Source organism: Charadrius vociferus, unplaced genomic scaffold, assembly GCF_000708025.1.
Source record: "Charadrius vociferus isolate BGI_N301 unplaced genomic scaffold, ASM70802v2 scaffold286, whole genome shotgun sequence".
NCBI classification, from domain to species: domain Eukaryota; kingdom Metazoa; phylum Chordata; class Aves; order Charadriiformes; family Charadriidae; genus Charadrius; species Charadrius vociferus.
The window spans coordinates 413,324-435,367 of record NW_009648967.1 but is presented as its reverse complement, the minus strand read 5'-3'; the positions used below and the strand labels follow the sequence as shown (position 1 = coordinate 435,367).

Genomic DNA, 22,044 nt, shown 5'->3' with positions numbered 1-22,044 from the left:
CTGTCAGCAGAGAACCTTTTATTATGTCTGTCAACATACTTAGAACTGGGAATGACTCAAAGTAGATGCTGCAGTTTCACTGCAGTATAAAAGGAGGAAGAAAATCATATATTATCTTCAAGTGAGACATACAAACATTTCAAGATTCAAGTATTTTTTTAAGTTTTCTTTAGTGTAAAAGTTTGTTGCTGACAATTGAAAGCTGTATGGTGGATAAATGACTTGTAGAAAATTTTTAAAACTTGAAGAAAAACTAAAATATTCCTTCCGGTTTGTATTTTTTCATCTAGAGATTTTTTTCCATTGGAAAAACACGCTTTTGGGGTCTTTTTTACCAACAGTAGGAATCCTTATGGTCATTCAGTCCAATGTCCTACACAATAATTTTCTCGGGAGAGGCGGGGAAAGAAGCATTTTGAGTTGGTCGGTCCTGTTTATTGTATCTTTCATTCTGAAGGTGTACGGATGCTGGATGGAGATGTGACAGACATGGTAGAAGCAAAGTCTCTAAGCCTTAATCCCCAGCATATCCACATCTACAGTGCCAGCTGGGGGCCTGATGACGACGGTAAGACTGTGGATGGACCTGCTTCTCTAGCGCGTCAGGCTTTCGAGAATGGCATCAGAATGGTAGGTTGGCATCAAAGTGCATCTACTGGACCTGCTCTTGTGTGCAAGTGTAAGGTTACACGTGCCTGGTGCATGCATAGCATTGGGAAGAGGAAGGGATTTTGAAGGAGAGAAGAAAAACTTTCTCATGTAAAACAAAAAAATGCATTTTCCTTCTATAGTGGAAGGAAAGTGGAAGGAACTGACCTGACAGTCAGTTCTTCCTGAAGTATCAGCTCTGTTCATTTTCAACTGGAATACATCATCCTCAGCGTCCTTTAAAACTGCTCTGAGGTAATGATGTAATTCTGCAAGAAAAAATAAGGCTGAAAAATGCTACTTTGCACAGCAGTGCCAAGTCATCAAATCTGAATTGCAGTGAAATTTTAAAGCAAAAGCCTCGAGTGTTTTTCCTTCTATCTTCCTTTATTTCATTTCTTTGTTTTGCTTGGTTTCTTAATGGAAGTTTGATGATTTTAATAGGGAGTTAGGGGCTAAATGTTTCTTTTAACATTTATGTCTGGTGTCAGAGAACTTACACCCTATTTATAACTTACATATATATTTCTCTACAAGTCTGTGCTATTACATTTTTGGTGTGACATAGCCCAGAGATCTTCAATAACACAATGCACAAAATCCCAAATGCCCCTATATGAAAAAATCCAAGACCTTTTCAGTTTTCTTTAATATGTTACTGTCAAACAAATAAGACCACAGAAGGAAACGAGTAGTTAGAGGAACTTTTGATGTCAGAGGCCAGTTTTCAGTTCTTCCTTTTACCCTCCTGCCTGTTAAATAGATCAGGGAATTTCTCATTTTCCAGCACTCACACTTCTTTCCACTATATGGGACTGGTGGAAAGGATTTTAAAGCTTTGCCCTTGAAGGTCTGAGCATTATTTTGAATGCAACAGGAGACTTGCTAGTTCAGTGATGGGTAGTTCTAGGAGCAGAACAGAGGAGACTAATACAAAACATTTATTTAAAGAGACTGAAACTGTTGGACCAAAGTGGAACCGGAATGTAATTACTGGAACATGGTAACACTGCAGCAAGATCAGAAAGTGCAGCTATTATTGAAGTCAATAAGTGTTTTAACCAGGTATGCCAAAACTGATTTTAGCTAACTATAGCTAACATTCAGCCTCGATGATTTGTGCCATGTGTAAAAGACAGTGTCTGCCACTGAGAGACTGTATTAATTTGTTATACCATAAAAAGCAGTCATAACAGCAAACAGGGACAATGGGTGCAGAGGGGTAATAGACAAAGTTACTAGAGCACTTGGTCAAACCGACAGTCTGTATGCACAGTGCAGCATACAGTATACTTGACTGTAAGTTGTAAATAAATGCATCATAAAATTGATACCCAGTATCACTACAAACATTGCCTAGCAGCACAAGCCTAGGAGGTGTGAACTCGCATCTAATCACATCTGCATCCTTGGCTTATTTTGGTTTCCACGGTAAAGTTGCATAAATTTCTTACATTCACCTCTGTCTTCACTGCCCCAAATATGGATGATAATACATGTTCTACTACCTAGCAAGTAAGTTATGAAGAGTGATTACTGAAATACTAAACTAACAACAGGGACTGTGTGCTTCCTCTGCTACATGATGTTAAAGATATGCCTCTCAAACTCCGTTCTCTGAATTCTTTGCTAACCATGCAGCCATGGGCCACTGCCTTCCTTTCACTTGGTCATATGATGGCCATTCCGTGTGGAGCTGCAGATTTATGCTTTTTCTTGTTATACATTACGTAATATGTGAAGCCTACCATAACAAAATACTCAAGCATGTTCGTAACTTTACCCTGCAAAAAATTCCAGGGGCTTAGCAGTTAAGCACATGTAGGGACACTGATAGATTCTGCCTCAGAGAACTCTGCTTTATCATTATTACAATAGTTATTGAAGTGCTCTTAGAACAATGTAACAAGTATGTAGAGGGCCAAAAGCATCTCCATTACTGTTTCCCATGCATCATCACTCCTCCTTTCAGCTGGAATATCAGCGCTCCCCATCACCCAACTAGAGTTTACTATTGTTTCACAGTGACTACAGAGAAGAAGAACAATAAAGTGATGAAGGGGACCCTAATGGAACTGCAGGATGCAGGGGAACTTGAACAAAATAAGTTTTATGTTAAAACATATATGCGTGTTAGTTTAAATGTCATTTTTCATGTAGGTAAGACAATCATGAAAAGCTCAGCCCCAATTTCTGTACCAGAAGAACTCAGCCATTTCCTCATTGAAATCTCAAACTGGGGATAAATCCGGTATAAATCAAGAATGTGGAATAATTTGTCAAGAGTAGGGATCTTGCCTACAAGCGTTATTGTTCCACTGCTATTATTATAGCTGTAATATGAGAGGATACCCTACAGAACCCAGATGAATTTCATTTTACTAGCTTATTGTTCTATATTTTTAGTAAACACCAGTACATAGTGGAAACATAGTATTTAATTTTAAAATTCTGAGGTGGTCTTTTTTCTGATAACAATGCAGAAAAAGAGTTTGTTATATTTTTTTGAGAAATAGTAGAAATCATATTTGATGGAACTCAATTTTTTGATTTTACAATTCAGCTTCTATTTCATTTTATCAGCTTTTCGTTTTGCCCAAAGTTGCCCATGCAGAGGGGACTAGAACTAAATATTTCCACATACTTGGAAATTTTGTGTACCTCTGACTATAAAAGCTTTTTCATTTCTGCTAAGGAAACTAAAATTCTCTTTAAAACTTACATAAAATCATACTGATAAGAAATACAAAATGTTTCAGGTTAATCTCTAATTTTCATTCTTTAAAATGTAATATAGACTGGAAAGATTGTGAATGCATGTCTCAATTACCACCTTCCTTAATAGGCTTAGCTTCCAGACCAAAAATTTCTTTAAGATTAACCTGTTCTTGTTCTTTTTAATAAACCATGCCTTTCTGTGTTCAGATAAAGGTACTTTTTCTATATTTCGTTACACTATCATAAGATGTGTCATTTTAAAAGATGAGGCAAATGGGAGAAGAAAAGACGAATTATCTCTGTGCCAAAATATTCCTGAAATCAGATCATTGTCCAAGGTAATGACTAGATACTCAGCTGAACATAGATTTCCCCAAGCAGTCACAGTAATTGTGCAAATAATAATAGGCAGACAAAAATGCTTATTACGTTGTGTACAGATCTTGACCTTCTGTTTTTGGAAACATTGAACTGAACAACAGCAGTATGGCATCTAGTATAGCATCTGTTATGTAAATTAAAGTAACATTGGCACAGGAAAATTTGGCAAGACCTTACTTCAGATCGACACAAAGGTTCAAGATTGATATTCTTCATTTTTGCATATGCACACACAACTGGACATTATTTTTTAAAAATGGGACAGCAAAGGGAAAGGTCAAGATTGTTTAAAAGCATCTGGGAAGGAAATTACGCTTGGCCTGTTTAATTAGGAAAATAAGAGGTGGTGCTGAATAATAACTTTGATTAGAGTACAATTAAAGTGATTTTTTTTTATTTTAATATTATACTTATGAAGGAGAAATGAAATGGATGCAAGAGCCACAGTTTCTTATTCAGTTTGCTGAGAGACTGGGATCCATGAAAAAAAAGCCTGGTTTATCTTTAGCGCATATTATTCCAATTAACAGCTTATGCAGGGTGTTTTAGAACTATTATTATTTTTAAATCTGCTGAGCTAATATGATTACTCCTTCCAAATCCTGCAGAAAATAACAAAGATAAATGACTGTACAGTTTTTGCGTAGAGTCCCACAGAGACAGCACATGCCACGAATTAAAATAGACAAATCTGTTTAAAGAAAGGATACTGAGTAATAACTGAGTTTATGAAATGACAACCTAACCCACAAGTTAAATATGCTTAAAAATTCTGCCCAGTGTCAAGGTAAGGGAAGAGGAAACCAATTTTTAAACCTGTCTCAACTACCAGGATTTTCTGTCATCTTTAGGGTATTTTGTTTAATTTTATTAAATTTGCATACTTGAGTTCAAAGAGAAGCCTTGGAGACTTTGCTATCAAACAATCTCTATGCAAATAAAAAAGCTCCCTTTATATCATGCTTCCAGTTGACAAGGTCCTTTTCTTGGAAATAGTGTAGTCATAAGGGTGGAAAATTCTAGAGGCTTGTGTTTTAAATACCAATGTATTAGAAGTTGTAGACCTAATAATCTCAAAAATAATTCCATTATAATCATGCAGAACTTGCCTGAAAAAAATCAGACGAAGGGCAGTATATCCAAAAGTAACATATTCAAGAAAAGATTAGGTATGCAATGTCACATTTCACCCTGTGTTCAAGAGCAAACAGACTTAGCATTGCAAAACATGACTGTGGCCAAATCATGTAATAAGACTGGGCTGAGTCTGGGACAAAAGGGAGAACACAAAAGCCTTTCCTTGATTCAGAAAGATAAAACCAAAGTACCATTAGATTTTAAGATCACTGTCTGTTTCACACAGTCTATAAGCACAATGCTATAAGCGCTTCAGAGACTTAGGCTCGCTGATTCATGGCTCTGTGATACAGCATTCAGACTAGCTCATTTCTATTCATACAAATAAGCCTGTTATTCTGGGATCAGTCTCAACATCATTCAGAGAGTAATGCATTTCAGATATTCTAACTTGTTCTTTCACTGCTGTTTGGCAAAGACCTGATAGTCAAGTTTCTGGATATATGACCCCTGTTGATACTTTACGTTGCAGGGTTTCTTTGAGCTGGTTATCTCACCCCTCCAAACGTCTCACCGACGGCATGCGTTGTGTTGTTTGTTCTGCATTACCCATAAGGTAGTCCAAATCAGAGACAGGGCAGGTCATGCTTAATATAACCTGAGAGGGTGGAGAGGCAGGGAAATCTACATGGGAACTTTGGCTTTCTGCCTGCGTCGGCGCAGGGCCCTTCATCTTATTGCCATGACACCATTCTGTTTAGCAAGCTGGACACAAGCCAGAGTGTTTGATGGCCATTAATGATCAGATGCTGTGTGGCTGAACCTCTTGTGAGAACTCGGCTTGGTGCCTTCCCTCCCATCATCACTGCCCCTTCTCATCTCTCTCGCTTCACTAACTTTGGCTGCAGAGTGTGTGTTCAAAGTGTTCACTGCGAGCAGACGGCTCTCTTACAATCGCTAAACAAGCCTCCGACCCACATGCAAGAGAGAGAATGCAAGGAAAGGGAAGAAAGGGGAAGAGAAGAAAAGGAAAAGGAGAAAAGAAAGAAAAGGGTTTCTATTATTATTATTATCATCATCTTCATCATCATCATCACTATATGCTTCTGCTCCAAAACTGGAAGAGATTGTTCATCATTTGCAAGTGTCCAGGCAAAGGTTTGCTGCCTGTGTTGTACCACAGATGTTTCTCTTAAATTTATTTGTCCTGTCATCACTTCTCTGCATCAGAGTAGGATGTGCTGCCTACACAAAGAGGAGTTATTCTGTTCCGCTTTGGCAGAGAATTGCACTATAAAAATCAGACAGAAGTTACTGCAAGACTTCCAGTCATATGTGTCACAATAACTTCCAAAATAGCTGTCATTTTATACATTGAAATATTGTGATGCACAGAGGTTAAGACCAGATTTTTTAAACCGTGTATTGTGTTTGTTCACCTTGTACAGCTGCCGTTTGAGACTGAATAACATGTATCTGTGTGTGTGCATATCTCAGATCATGTATAGATACATTTTGCATGCACAAGACCTCCGGCACATTTCTAATTAGTTGGCCAAAACCTACTTGTTGAATATCTATCAGAAGAATTAGTGCTGTGCTTGGGGAAGGCTTGACTTCCAGTTTGGTGATGTAACCTAATGTTAGGTCCTATCATTTATCTGTTATATGATTTACATAGGTACTGTGTATCCCTATTGCATCTATGAAGTAATACCTGAACATGTGATGTTATCGTTGCTTCAACACACCAAGTTAAACTTTGGGTGGTTCTGTACTACAGGCAGTGCTGACTGTGTACCAGACCTGGAAAACTCACATGGCATTTTAACATTGTCACATGGCATTAACATTTTAACATTTAACTTGCTTCTGATGTCCTGAAACATAGCACCATTGGGTTGAAATAATATTCATAGTTCTAACATCAGAAAAGGTGATTATCATCTAGTCCTGGCCCTCATCATAAGCTAGATCAGCAAAATATCATCCAATTATTGCTGCATCAATATCCCTGTTTTCTTGATCCATCTGTTATTTTCTGGGTTTTGTGTACATTTTTGGGGATGAGCCAGTCTTGACTGAAACCTTTTACGTCCATGGCTGTGCAAGTCACTAACAACCTTCATTATTAAAAACATATAGCTTGTTACACATCTAAGTTTCTTAGTTTCTTTTTCACTGTAAAATGCCTCTTCTGCTATATTTGTGGTGCATCATATGGTGTTAGAAATCTCCACATGTAAGTAATTACAGATTTTGGCCAAGTGAACCCTTGGATAAATTAAATTGGAACACAGGGACATAAGACAGGAAATGACCATGTAGGTCATCCAGTACAGTTCTCTATTATCACAGGCATCATGTCCTATAAATACATTCAGCAATTTCTCTTCTAGAATGAATTAGAAATTTTTTCCCCTCTATTTCTGTTCAGAGACTCTTTCACAGCCATCACTAAGCTATTGGTTAGACAGTTTCTTCTAAGTTACAAACAAGTTTACTCAAGTACAGTTTTTTGACCATTTGTTCCTGGGCCAAAATTATGCTTAAATACCTTTTCTCCTTCCACTTTTGTTTCTGACATGTTTATAGAACACAGTCCCCACTCAGACTTCATTATGATGTGATAAACAAGCCATACTCACTGGTGGCTTAAAAACTAGGCTGTCCATCTCCTTTCTCATCAGAGTGGTACTTCTCTTGATATCTTACAGCCTGAATTCTTTTCTTGAATGGAGGTGATTGTAATTACTTGATTCACCAACATGTTCTTTCTTTTTATCTCAAAATCACCTATTAACTTTGTTTCCCTGGCTCATCTTTAAAATACTCTACTTATAACTTCCTTAACCCTCGTGTTTCTCCAGCACAGCCCACATCATGTCCAGTGCAACCATTTCCACCGCTACCTCACTGTTACATTAACCTTCATTCTCTTTTGTTTCATTACTGATTTCTTGGAGGACTCATCGCATTTTTTGCAGAAACCAGACAGACTGATTCTAATACATTTCTCTGCATAAAATAAGTTATCAGAGAAAAACTTAACAGATTTACCTGGAATTCTAAAGTGCCTGTTGTATTTTGTTCTATTAATGCTGGTGCCTCTGACTCTGTCCTTCAAAATCTGTTCCACAGCCTTAACGGTAATGTTTTGTATATTCAGTTTCCTTCTGTTAGTCAGAATTTCCAAACCACAGTTCATTCCTGTAGTTCTTTCTGAAACACTTTCTGTTTCCAGGCATTGTTTTTTCAAGTCTGGATACCAAAATGGGGCATGGAAGTTGTAGCCTTCTTTATGCATGCATGGTACTGTTTCCCTATTCCCTGCACATGGTCATATTCACCCTGCTTACTAATCCAAGGAGCAGACTAAATTTTAGGGCAGCTCGTTGCAAGTTGGTTATCTTCCATGACCCTAAACTCCCTTTCAGAGTCACCACTTTCCAAGAGTTTGTCCACCCTCCTGTATGTCTTAGCAACAAGCTTCATTTTAGGTCTTAGTACCTTGCATATGGCTGATATACGTATCTCAGGGTGCCTTAATGCCTTTGCAGATTTGATTTATATTTGGTATGATTTAGTTTTCTCCAAACGGAGATTGCACAGCAAAAATTGAGTTAGGTGACAACCTTAACACATCATTAAGCTAATAATAATACTTTGGTCTACCATTTGCACGTAGTTAGCAACTTCCAGTATGCAACCAAAGTAGAATTAGCAATATTGCCTTCCAGTAAATGAAATAGAGTCTAGGCTCAGTGATACCTGGATGAACTTTGATACTATGCACTTTATTTTCCTTTGGCAATATATAAACAAAGCTAACCTTAAAATTTCTCTCCTTTGCTTTCTGTGAGAAGTGTACTTTTTCACAGTCAACATGTAGTACAAAAAAAAAAAAAAAAAAAAAAGGGGAGAAAAAGAAATAATGTGCCAGAAATGTTCTTACATTACATTCAATGGAATATACAAATCCTAAAAGGCAGGAAAATTTGGAATGAGAGTTACAGGAAAATATACCTCAAGATGTTCAGTTTCCTTACAATGTCACAAAGTGTACTGGAAACCAAAACTGTTTAGTTACCTCATCCCATCTCACACATATATGGAAACTGTTGTAACAAGCCAGAGCAGCATTACTGCTTTTCGACTTGCTGTCAAAAGTGGCCTCTGGGTTTGGATGCCCAGCCTGAAACAGGTGATATATTTGAACATAAAAAACCACACCATTCTTCTTGTGGGGTAAATCTTAATTTGGAAAGCCAATACTGAAAAGCAACTTTGGCAAATGGTTCTCTTTACATACACTTAAGTATATACATTTCAGAGAGTGCATTTTTGAAACATGAATGCGGTTGCTTCCTATGGGCAAATCACATATCCACTTTACTCATATACTTGAACAACATCAGAATCTATGTGTTTCTGTGTGTCACGTGGGAAAAAATAGACTTCTGAAAGGCAAATTGCTGTAAGTTTGGTGTCAAGAGTTTTCTGTGCATAGAATTTAACATGAGTTTAAGGCACAAAACCATGAGGGCAATGATTTTTCACACAGCCTAAGTGTGTTGTTTCTTCCTAAGTGAATGCTGTGGGAGACAAACTGCACAAAGAGATTCCTGCAGTCCTCAGTCTGCAGAGGTGAAACCAGGGCAGCCTTATTTTCCTGCTCATCTACTGAAAAGATCTAAATTTGCAGAAAATTTGAGATTCTTTGTTGAACCTCAGAAGTTCGACACGCATCTCAAAACCTGAAGTTTTCCATAAGGAAGAGTCTGACATAAGTAGTGAAACAACAGCCGTGTGGATCTTGTGACCGTGGACTCCTCTGTAGTGTTTAATCAGACAGTAATATAAAGGTGATGAGAACCCGCTCCACAGAGTAGATGACGTGTGTGTGTGAAGTCCATCCTGAATCCAGTCCTAATACAGATACCGTTCTTGTGCATTGCCTGTTTACTTTGGCTGTGCGTGCGGAGACAATTTCACCTATCATTAACTAGAGACTCCTTGTGCAACAGAAATTTTAGAAAACTCAGCTCTTGTTTTATCACAGGTGTTTACAATATGCAGCTTGTTTTATCCCAGTAACCATATCAGCAACAACAATAGTAATGATAATATGGAGAGATAGCCTGAACCAGAACTGCAATTTATGCAGCCCTGTAGCTGGCTCTATTTTGTTTAGGAAAATGAGAAATTCATTCCAGCATTCCACAGGTTCAGATTTCAGGTTTCAGCCAACACTTCTTTTGGTTGCACTTATAAGCACTAATTATAGCTCTGTGGGGAATATCTTGGAGCTGTTTAAGCTGTTGTTCTAGTGAAGAATAAAATAAAAAATACACCACATGCACGGATGCATGTTGAAATGTTCCACTGATATATCCCAATAATTATTGTGTTAATGCATGGGTGCTTGTGTTTATTCAATACATTAATTTTTTATGCACACATTAAAATATTTTCATGCTTCAGTATTTTAAAGTATCATATCCTATGGGCTAACAAAATACATTTTTCCTTCCTTTTGTCATGATTAATTATTTTGTCTTTCCTTTTCTTAATTAAGAAGCTGGTTCAGAAGTAGCCAAAAGTTTACCTTTATTAGCAACAACTTGCCTTTTCAACAATGTAAGGTAATCGTTGCTTTTTGTAAATAGTGACAGATTTTTGCATTGTATATATCTTGTGTGTATGCCTGTTCCAGCACTTGGAAATACTTTCTTGACCTCCTAGTTTTCCTAAGAGTATAAAAAGAACTCCTAATGTCAAAAAACAGGACCCTCAAACATGCACCTTTGTTTATGTACACCTGTTAGGCTTGTTGCTCATTTCTTCATAGATATGATAGGTGCACATTTTTAATGAGTTGATGCATAAATGTGGATTTTTCTGGCAGCATGGATACCTCAACAGAATTAATGGCCTCAGAAATTTCTCCATTTGTTCATGAATTTTAAAATTCGTTCATTAATTATTAAAACAGCCAAGGAGGCTGTTTTAATAAAAAATAATCTTTTTGGCTATCTTCTGGTAGCACTTCAGAATTGCTGGCTTGGACTCTCAGCTTACCATTATCTGTTTTGGAGAGATGCCTGCTTTCAACTGAGACTGCTGTGCAGTCTACGGAAGAGTCTTTTAAGAGTGGTGTGCCAGACTATTTTTCATTCCCAGATTAGAGGTTAAGTGGACTGGTAGGAACTCAGCAGGAGCTGGGAGATGCTGCTTCTCAAGAGCAAAATGCCGCCAGTCAGCAGATTGGCAGCACTGGGCCTCTACGCAGGGCAGCGGCATCCAGCTCCCAGGGAGTGCAGAAACCAGTGGAAGCTGGAAGCAATGAGATGCTGCCTCTCTCAGGTGCATCTCTCAGGATGCTGCGATCCTTGGTGCCTGGCCCTACAGTGGTTGCACTGTGCTGCACTCAAAATCATGCCTGCATAGTAATTTTTTTAGGTCTCCAGAGTACCGACCTCTATTCTGCACATTCAGTTATGAACACTTCCTCTTTAGGAATTAGTTTTTAAGGAAGAGGTCATACCATGGGCTACTTTTCCCAGCTTCCACATCAGGATCAATTTCACTTCCCAGCAGTATTTTTTGTTCTTGGAAGCATTAAGTAATTTTAGAACGGTATTGGGGAGAACAGAGGAAATTAAATGTTTAGGCTCTAGGTGTGGATAGACCGTCCCTCCTTCTCTCTCTGTTTTATATTTTCATTATTCGTTTTCTGTTCATGGGTGTGGGATTTCTAGCATATTGGTGCCAAATTACCTGTCCCGAGCAGCAACCCCTGTAACTCTAATTACTCCAGGTCAGTGGTTCTGTCCTCTGCCTTTCCTGCTCCTTCACATTTTCTTCCCTGTCCCTTGGTAAATTTGGTCCCTTCTATAGAGGCAGTGCCTCACTCCACAGGCAGGGAGAGAGGGTTACTGGGGCATTCGATTCCCGGGCAGAAAAACATCAGGATTCACAGACTGCATTAAGGCAACTTGACTTGTAAAGCAGTGAATGAATGTCCAGTCTAAACTTTGTAAAATAGTGTGAATAAATCTTGCTTCACTGGCTCAAACTACACCTCATAGATGGAAACTGTTTTTATTAGATGGAAGTGTGCTGGAAGCGACTTGAAAGTATGTGAGGGTGCTGGTTTTCCTTAGATGAGTGTGTGAAGACCTCTACCTTATAATGGTTCCTGCCAGTACCACTATGGCATCCACTCAAAAAGATGTGGTTTATATGTATACACACACACATACACAAACGCACGCACTTGGAGCGGGGGATGTTCTTTTAATAGTGTTAGGAAATTCTGCAGATGTCATTATGAACATGTTCATACTGGCTCTGGTTCTTGGCAGACTAACCCTTCCGTGCTGTTGAACTGGAAAAAAAAAGAGCTTTCGTATCACTTAGCCTGCTTGCAACTTGCTGACCAAGGAAAAGGAGGCACTAGCAGAAAAAAAGTGTGAATGCCGCAGGATTCTTGCGCCATGCTTTTGCAGGTGCAACTTCTTCCTTGGGGCCTTTTTGTCAGTGACCCGAGTCTGTTTCATTCAAGGTCAGCTGTCTGTTGAGCACGCTGGCTTTGCCCAGAAAATGTGCTAGAAAATTGGACTGTGACTAGGTCAATAGCAAGTCTTAGTTGTCAGTGAAAGACTTTTTCTTTTCCATAATGGAACACTTGATTATTTTTTTTTTAATTATCTGACATTTTATGCAGTTCAAGAAAGTAGACAAAACAAAAGAATATTTCATAATGGTCTGACATGTGCACTGACAAGCACAAATGCAGTTACGGGCACCTCGCAGAGTTCACAGAATCACAGAATCTTCAGAGTTGGAAGGGACCTCTAGAGATCATCCAGTCCAACTCCCCTGCTAAAGCAGGATTGCCCAGAGCACATTACTCAGGACTGCATCCAGGCGGGTTTTGAAAATCTCCAGAGAAGGGGACTCCACAACCTCTCTGGGCAGCCTGTGCCAGTGCTCTGTCACCCAAACCGTAAAGAAGTTTTTCCGTTTATTTGAATGGAACTTCCTATGTTCCAACTTGTGCTCATTGCCCCTCGTCCTGTCCCTGGGAACCACTGAAAAGAGTCTGGTTCCATCCTCCTTCAACCCACCCTTTACATACTTGCATGCCATAATAAGGTCTCCCCTCAGCCTTCTCTTCTTAAGGCTAGAGTCCCAGCTCTCTCAGCCTTTCCTCATAAGGGAGATGCTCCAGTCCCTCAATCATCTTACTTGCCCTTCGCTGGACTCACTCTAGCAATTCCCTGTCCCTCTTGAACTGTGGAGCCCAAAACCGGGCATAGTATTCCAGTTGTGTCCTCACCAGTGCCGAGTAGAGGGGGCGAATGACCTCCCTCGACCTACTGGTCACACTCTTCCCTATGCAGCCCAGGATTCCATTGGCCTTTTTGGTGACAAGGGCACACTGCTGGCTCGCGGGTAATTTACTGTCTCCCAGGACCCCCAGATCCTTCTCCTCAGAACTACTTCCCAGCAGGTCCACCCCTAACCTATACTGGTGCTTAGGAGTTTGTAAGAAGGAGTCTGTAGCTATCATTACAAATGGAAGAGCAGAAACAACACTGTGCCTAGAGGGCGAGGTAATGCATTTTTAACATCATGGGACAAGCACCGAACGCACTTTGCTGAGCACCCATTCCACCCTAGTCTATACCTCTACTATAGTATAGCTTTGCTTGAGTTGTACCCATATGGTTTGTAAATGCACCTTTGCTTTTGAGTAATAAATGACACATGGCTTCTTTGGCAGCTCAAGGCTTGACTTTTCATCTTGACACCCTTGGGCATCTGGCAGATGACAGATGATAGATTTAGACAAACAGTAAAAGCTACGGAGTGCCTTGCATATGTGTTTATCTTAACTTTGTAACACGGTCCAAATGTTATTTAACTTTATGAATTTAAAGGAGACCAGTTGGGAATGGCATTCCCATACAGTAGGACAGCTGATGCTGTTGCTCTAATTACTTGTTTGGTATAGTTACTAGCAAGTTTATAATTTCCTGAGCATGACTGGGTCTACTGAATTAAAGCACGGTGTTTGGAAACGGGGAGAAAGAGGAAACCAAATGGTAGTTTAACAATAGGCAGTAAATGTAAACCAGAACTTATTTACTTGACACATTATTTTAGTCAGGTTGAATTTAGTTTGGGGGTTTGCTTGTTTTATTTTTTAAGGCTGCCATTTGCTTTGCCAGATAGCTTCTGGGAACAAGATCTTTAGCAGGTTTTCTAGACTGAAGGTAGTGCTGTTGTTTTCTGTGAAATGCGGAGTTGTTACATGTGCAGTATCACAATGTGATAGAGGAACGGGAATTCTTTCTTTGTATGTATTAGAAAATACTCTTTTCCATTAGTCAGTGCACCTGGTACTTATTTTTTTATTGCAATAACAGAGATGTTGATACTTTATACATTTGCAGGAGATATTAGTTTGGAAGAAATATTTCTTATTATTTGTTTACAAAAAAAAAGCAAGGAAAGGTAAATTTGGTTGCAAATGGCTGTTATTTTTAAAGCCCTGTCATTAATATTGAAATCTAAATTGGTGTTTATTATCTTTTAATACTGCATTGCAGAATTTCTAACATCCATTGGTGTGTTTTAATCGGGAGTACATTTTGTGCCCCAAAATGTATTCACATATCTGTTTTTGCAGCTCGTTTTTCAATATTAGTACAGCAGCATAAGTATTCATCTAAAGAAATATAGACACATTCTCTGTGTAGAGAAGCTAATAATTCAAGAGTTACTCCTGCAAAATTCACACAAAGTACAGTCCTACCCTGCTGTGGAAAGTTTTTCATTGTGTGAGTGGGACAAATTGTGTTATACTGCTGTTTGCAGACAAAACCAGCTGATGATGACAGCAGAAAAATGACAGACTGTTATTGATAGCATATTTTCCTGTCTGCATATGGTTCTTAGATTTTTTTTACAAAACTTTATTTTAAAAAATGGACAATAAACTTTTAGACAAAAAATTAAAATAGTTAGATTCCAGTTTTCTCCTCCTTGGATCTGTGGTTTTATTACCCATAATTCTCATTTCTTCTCTCTTGGTTGTATTGGTTGGTTACTCCGAATTTCCCATGAGATATCAATTTGACTAAATGTAGTTACATAATACTGTGCTTTTGAGAAATGCAAGTGAAGAAAAATTTAAAATTCTCAAGATAGCAGATGCTTGTGAAAATTCATTAAAACAAGGTTTTGATGGAATATTTTGACATATTCTGGAAGTAGAAGTGTGTCTGTATGATAGGCTTTTTTTCTCTGTATTCTACCCGCCCATGTATATATTAACATTGTTGTGGAGTGTGTGTGTGTATGTAGGAGAGAGAAGTTATTTTTTAAGGGAAGTGTAGGACCAGACAGGAATCTATACATGACTCTGAAACAGATGTCAGAATTGATGGACAAGCCAAAAATGACCATTGAGGAGACAGAAGATGAAGGCAAATAATAGAATACTGCTGGGAAGCACGACCTAATTGCAAGAGATAAGGGGATGAAACCAAAACAAAACCGGTAAAGATCAAGCAGGAGCACATCAAAAAGTAGAGAACCAGCATATCTTTAGCGTAATCTTCCATCCCATTCCCCACAAACATACAGAGGGCCCTAATTTCTGTCTCCCTGATCTGCTGGCATAATAAATTGGTTAATATGCCTGAACTAATCTTTCCATTTACCCTTCCTTTTGTCTGTCTCATCAGATGTTTCCAGAATGGGGGGTAAGAAGTAAAGGGAGATGACCAGATCATAGAATGAAAGAGAAGTGGTTCATAAACCTGTTCCAGCCCCATGAAGTTGCAAAACACATCCCACTGGCTTTGAGAGGCCCTGAATCAGACCCTCCTGGCTGCAAAAAGCAGGCAGAACAAGAACCCCAAATGGAAAGGGGGTTTTGATTTGGGGAGAGTTCATAATGGGAAGAAGAAGAGCTGTTAACGCCTCATAAAGGTTATTTTTAAAACAAAAAAATAGTCACTATTTTGCATCTTTTTGTTAGCATTGTAGCTTAAGATCGATGAAAGGAAGGGAAAAAAGTTGAAATAGTTACACTTCCCGGCTGGTCAGACTGATCTTGTCTGGAGAATGTGGATTTCATAATACATATAACTTGGCACCCTTAGATTTTTTCTCTGCTTGAAATGTTTTTTTAATGAGTAGTTGCGTTTTAGAGACATAATCTTGTGTAAACACTAGCCAGGAGAATTTGATATTTAACTTACTTTGCTGGAGACAGGAGTCTCTCCAGGTAGTACACTTTTATTAAATTCACAAAATGAAATTCATAAGTGTTTGAGAACTCAAGCCTGGATTGTGAACTGTGAGGGGTTTTTGTCTTACAGTTACGCTCAGCACAAAAAGCCTTAGCGAAACCCCTCTGAGTATCAGGATTAAATGAATCTTTGAATTGCTAATTGTTTGAGGTTGACCTGGCAGATGTCCAACAGCTGTCTTTATGGTTTTTTGTGGTACACAGTTGCACTCTGTTTAGAAAAAAAAACCTGAAGAAACAAACAAACTCCCCCATGGCCAAGCAATTAATTCATGCACAGAAAGTGGTGGTTTATGCCTTATAACATTAATTTATCATACACAGGGGTGGGCCTACCCAAAAAAACAGATAGATACTACATGATGAGTTGCAAGTACATGAGGTATAAATGAGACTGTTAGCATAATTGTCACTGAGAGGGATGTCCTATGCTTTGAGAGAATGCCATGTAAGAAGAGGTGACACAATTTAGCTTGATCAAAGATAAGCTCAGTCCTTTGGTAAACCTATCTATCTGAACAATAAAGTGCTTCCAGATAGTGAGTGCTGATAATTAATGCAGATCATACAGCTGCATGAATCTGAATTTCATTCACCAGCATGAAATATGTAAATATAAATAAGGAAAAGCCCAATTGCCCATATATCAGTAATTCTCAATTCCCATATGTCAGCAATACAGTTTACTGACCATCTGCAATTTTCGTATCAATGCTTATTTAAGAGTACTAGCACTGCCAAAAATGTTCTGATTCATTTGGATATTGTATAACTTTGGTATATTAAGAAAAAGGCGAGGTGAATGGACCTATTTTAAGTCCTCATTTGGAATTATGCCAAAGTAATTTGCCCAACTAGTCATATATTTAAAGTATCATGCTGAAGTAATGCTTTAGTGCTTCATTAGAATGGATTTATAGGAATATGTTTGTCCATTTTTGTTTATATGTTTTGTTGTGTATTTAGCATTCATAATGGACAGGATGGGCTAGACTAGATGACCTGAGGTCCCTTCCCACCTCAGGTATTCTGTGATTCTGTGATTTATAGTGTCTACGAAACAAAGATGCTCTGGTTCACAGTGTATAATGCTGCCCAAACCATACCTAGTGCCACTAGGCAACCCAAGAAGAAAGAGCTGAGTGCCCTAATAAATGAGAGGTATCGTGTATTACAAAGGGTTTTAGTTTCAAGTATGGTATTTGTTTTCCTTTTCCAACCCAGTATGATGTTTTAACGCTTCCTCTCAGTCTTCAACACTTCTTTCTTGGTACGGCTTGGATAGCATAGATGCAGAGCAACAAACAGACACTGTATAAAAGTTGTTTGTAGAGCTGTGTTCATACCACTCATTTTCTGAATTTTTCTGATATCTGATTCTGAACTCTGGTAAATCCTGTTTTCATTTCAGATTCTTCTGAGTGAGCTAGTTTCTTTTGTTGTCTTTCTCTCATCAGATGTCTTTTTGAGGGAAAAGACTTGTTTGTTAAGCAGGTGAGGGGGAAAAGAAGAATTATTAATCTAATCTTTTGTGCTGTTTCCAAACAGGGACGAAGAGGTTTAGGTTCAGTCTTTGTTTGGGCATCTGGAAATGGTGGAAGAAGTCGAGACCACTGCTCCTGTGACGGCTACACCAATAGCATCTACACTATCTCCATAAGCAGCACAGCTGAAAGTGGGAAGAAACCATGGTATCTGGAAGAATGTGCATCCACACTAGCAACAACGTACAGCAGCGGGGAATCCTATGACAGGAAAATAGTACGGTTTTTAATTTTTTTTTTTTTATGTATATGGGTTTGTGTTTTACCTCATGACTTTGGGGGAAAGGAGAGAAAGAGAGCTTATTTATACTAATTAATGGACTACTTTAGAAAAAAATATGTGAGCAAGTTCATTTAGCCCCAGCGTGTTACTCAGTTGGAGTCACCATACTGCTCTTTGAAACCAGTATGGGTATCCCTGCATGTGGCAGACTAATGCAGTGCAGGTATACACGATTCATAGCAGGTTTTTCCACTCACCTAGTTCCTGCCATCTCTGAGTGATGCTTTCAAAGATCCTATTGCCACTGCCGCTGAAACAGATTTCTTTCATTACCAGTATCTCGTAGCCCATCAGTAGTCCTGAGAACATATCCTTCTTTTGTTTTTAAACCAGTTATCAATAATTTTCATATTTCACACACATGATGTTAGCAGTTACATACCTCTCTATTTTCTGAGATTTATTTTGATCCAGCATCATTCCTCTTTTATGTTCACTGATGTTCAGTTATTACTCATATCGCTGCCTATTCCAGCGAGCTGATATATCGGAAGCAAGATTATGCTCAGTGCTCATCTTTTCTGTGTTGTTCCTCATCTCATTTCTAAACAGCCAGCATCAATTTTCCCTTATTTTGTCATCTTGACTGGAAACCAACAAATTGTTTTAATTCTGTTTGATAATCTATTGATACCCTTAGTATTTGTATGCTGTATCTGCTTTTTCAAACTGAGTGCATTCAATATACTTTCCAATATTCAATATACTACTTCTTTTAACCTTTTAAAACCTTGTACTAGGATTAATCAGGTTTGCTAAGAGCATCCTCTTCCGTGCTTTTTTATTCTAAAGTATAATCTACACATCTTAATTTCTTCCTAATCAGAAAATTTAGAGATTTGGGTGGGTTTTTTTTCCCCAGATATTTTCTTAAGCACCCATCTGACATTACCTTCTTTCTGGTCCTTAGCAGATGCCTCTCTTGGTGTCAGTGAGGAGTTAAAAATTCTTGAGCTATGTTTTTTCAATACTGTCTGCTTTGTCTTTCAGGATTCTGGGATGCTGGCCATCCCTTCTTGGATTCTTCCTTATTTACAGATGATCTAATTTTTGTTTTAAACTTGTTCTGAGGTACTTCTTCGTTCCAGTAATTTTTCTGTTCTTAACTTGCTTCTCTCCACTGAAACCTTATCTCTCTTCCTGGCATGTTTCTTGTTCTCCCTGATAAATAATAATAAAGAAAAGAAATTACTCCGTCTCCTAGGAGTCCTCACTTCTGTGATTAAATTCCCTTTACTGTCCTTTAAAAGTCTTTCACTAACTTCTTCATGGTTAAGTGAGACTAATACAATCTAAGGTGAGCAGAGGCAATTGCGGTTCCCCAGACTGACCTCTTCCTTAGCCAAGTCTGTAGGACTTCCCTGAGTCCTTCAAACCCAGCAGTTGTCAACTTGACAACAATTTTTATGAATACAATCAATGTTGCTTTCAAACTTTCCAGTGACAGAAAATCCATGTAAATTTAGGGCAAGTGGTTTCAATTACCCATTGCCATTAAAAAATTTCTCTTGATTGCTCTCTGAGCTCCTCTAGCTTCAATTTCTAGGCATTTGGGTGTGTCACGGATTTTATTGCTAGTACGAAGATTTTTTTTTACGGATTTTAGTGCTAGTACGAAGAGCGGTCTAGTTGGCTGATGTCTTTCTCTCCACCCATGTAACCTGATCAGTTAATCCCTTTTGAAAAATGGAGGTAAGCTTCTTGCATCATTCAGTGTAAGACATGTTGTCTTAAAAACTCTCTCCCATTTTATGTGCTTTGAGCACCCAAACTGGACACACCAGTCAGGGAGTAAGTAGCAGTATCAGTGGCAAATGCACAAGAAAAAGCGTATCTGTGAGTGCCAGCTCAGGTCCCTGCTCTGTATACATTAAGCCTAACTGAGACTTGTTAGCTTCACTGTCATGTAACGTGTTCATCGTTGTATGACGCACAGCCCGCTTTCAGAGCTGCTGCTTCTCTTTTTCAGAGTTGGTGTTCCAAGGACAGATGTGAGGGGACTTACGGTCTCTTTATTGCACCTCATACCACTGACTGTACTGGTGTAGTAATCAGTCCAGACCAGCCCTCATCATCACTTTCTCTTTCTCCAAAATTTCTCCAAGTGCAACATTCATCAGAAGGTGCTGGTGTTTTCTTCCAGGTATCTTTCCTTTGATAAAAGGTTTAGGTCATACTAAGGCCAAGAACCAAGTTGTACAAGGTCTGATTGGAAACAAGCCTCATTTCTTGTAAGTGCTATAAGCGTATACATATATATGTATATAAAATTTGTCTGCTGCTAAGTATATATCTCATTTCTTATATATGCTTACATTTTGTGACCTTGTAATTATCCCATTTGAAATCTATTATGTATCATATATATTTTTAATCTCTTAAATAATTTTTCAAAATTGTTAGTATGCAGTATCACATTATATGTTTTGTAGAATCCTGACTATGCTACTTTCAAGCAAAGTGGTGGCCAGAAAAAAAATACTGCAGCACTTTGGCAAGCTCTCATTTCCAGCAGCTTATGTTATCCACCATTAAATATACTACTAGTTAAATTGGTTTAAATCCTGTGTCAGTTGTTTTACACTAGATAAAAACTTGGCAAATAAGTGAAATTATTAGGGCAATACTGCTCACCCTTTCAAAGCATTGACATTGCGTGGGTTTTCTGTTGGTCTTCTGGAACTTCTCCAGTGTTCAAAGACTTGCTAAAATCAACAGTACAGTCTAACACGTTCCCTTTCCAGCTCTTGTAAAAGTCTTTGGTGCTTCCAAACTTTCTGATTTAAACTTGCTATTTAAAATAGCTATAAATAGGAAGATGATTTATCATCTTTGGATGCTCTAAAAACTTCCTTTAGATTTTTTTTCCAAAAAGGAACATACAGTGAAATAGCTATTTACTATACACTGGTATTAACTATTCCATTATTTCTGAACAATTAAAACAATATTGGTTTGAGGGTTCTTTTGCTTCTGATTTATTTGAAAATAAAAGATCCTTACACTTTATTCTGTTCTTGTAGGCTTCACCATTTGACATTTGTCTTTCCTTACCACCTCTATGCACCTTCTATCTTCTAACTCTTAGTCATTGCTATCCACTTTGTCTTTTATTCACTTAAATTTATTTATTTATTACTTCCTGTACCTGTCAATACTTGTTTTGTTGACCAGTATATCCTTGCTCATTTTTTAAAAATTTAGTGAAACACCTGTGTGTTTCTCAGTCCTTATTTATAGTTTTGTATTTAGCTGATTTGATCTTTGTGCATTCCTCTGATTTTTAATAGCTGTAGTTTTCCTAATGATTGTCTTCCATTCTTTTCAATTAACATGGACTTCCTACTTTTACAGAATTACTATTTCAATAAGAGACCATTGCTTATTTCTGTCACTCCCTTATGACTTATGCTAGCATCAAAAACACCTGGAGTTGACCTCACCTTTGTTGTTAAAGATTTTCATATGAACCATGAGAAGAGATCATTTTTTAGTTTAGTGAAATATAGTACCCATCACTTCTAGAATTTATGCACTGTGCATAAAACTTGCAGTTTTATGTTTTATGGTAAGATTTTCGAAAGGCACACTTTACAAAGGAGAGATTAATTATTATATATAGAATGAAAATACATTATCCCATAATTAGAGAAGTAATGAAGAGGTTTTACATAAACATTATTGAAAAGTTTTAAAGAGATGCCTCTTTAAAAATGTCCTTAATGTGGAGTCTGCATTGCAGATCTCCACAGTCTATCAGAGATACGTAAAAACAGCCTTTAATTGAAATCCATCAATTTTGTAAGCACTGATCGCTTTTACTAATCAGATCTTCCATTCTTTTGGGAGCCATCCGGTTGCGTATGCCAATTTTGGATTATTTCCTACAGAGTGCATCATTTTGCACAGTTAATGTTAAAAGCACACACATACTGAGTAGCCATAAGAATTAACCAAAGTCTGTTGATCCTTTGTTTACCAAAACATAATTTACCCTTGACTACTCTTGTGCAAAGCAAATTTGATGTTGCGTGTGCCATAAGACTCACTGATCTCAAATGCTT

The 22,044-nt window shown here is 38.0% G+C and overlaps 1 protein-coding gene across 1 annotated transcript in view; it reads left to right on the top strand.

Annotated features, from left to right (window-relative positions):
- The window catches only part of PCSK5 (proprotein convertase subtilisin/kexin type 5), a 237,051-nt gene that overhangs the window by 84,844 nt on the left and 130,163 nt on the right, over positions 1-22,044 (top strand). Inside the window, 2 exon segments of the mRNA XM_009887718.1 lie at positions 458-630; positions 17,702-17,914. Coding sequence (XP_009886020.1) covers positions 458-630; positions 17,702-17,914 — 386 coding nt within the window.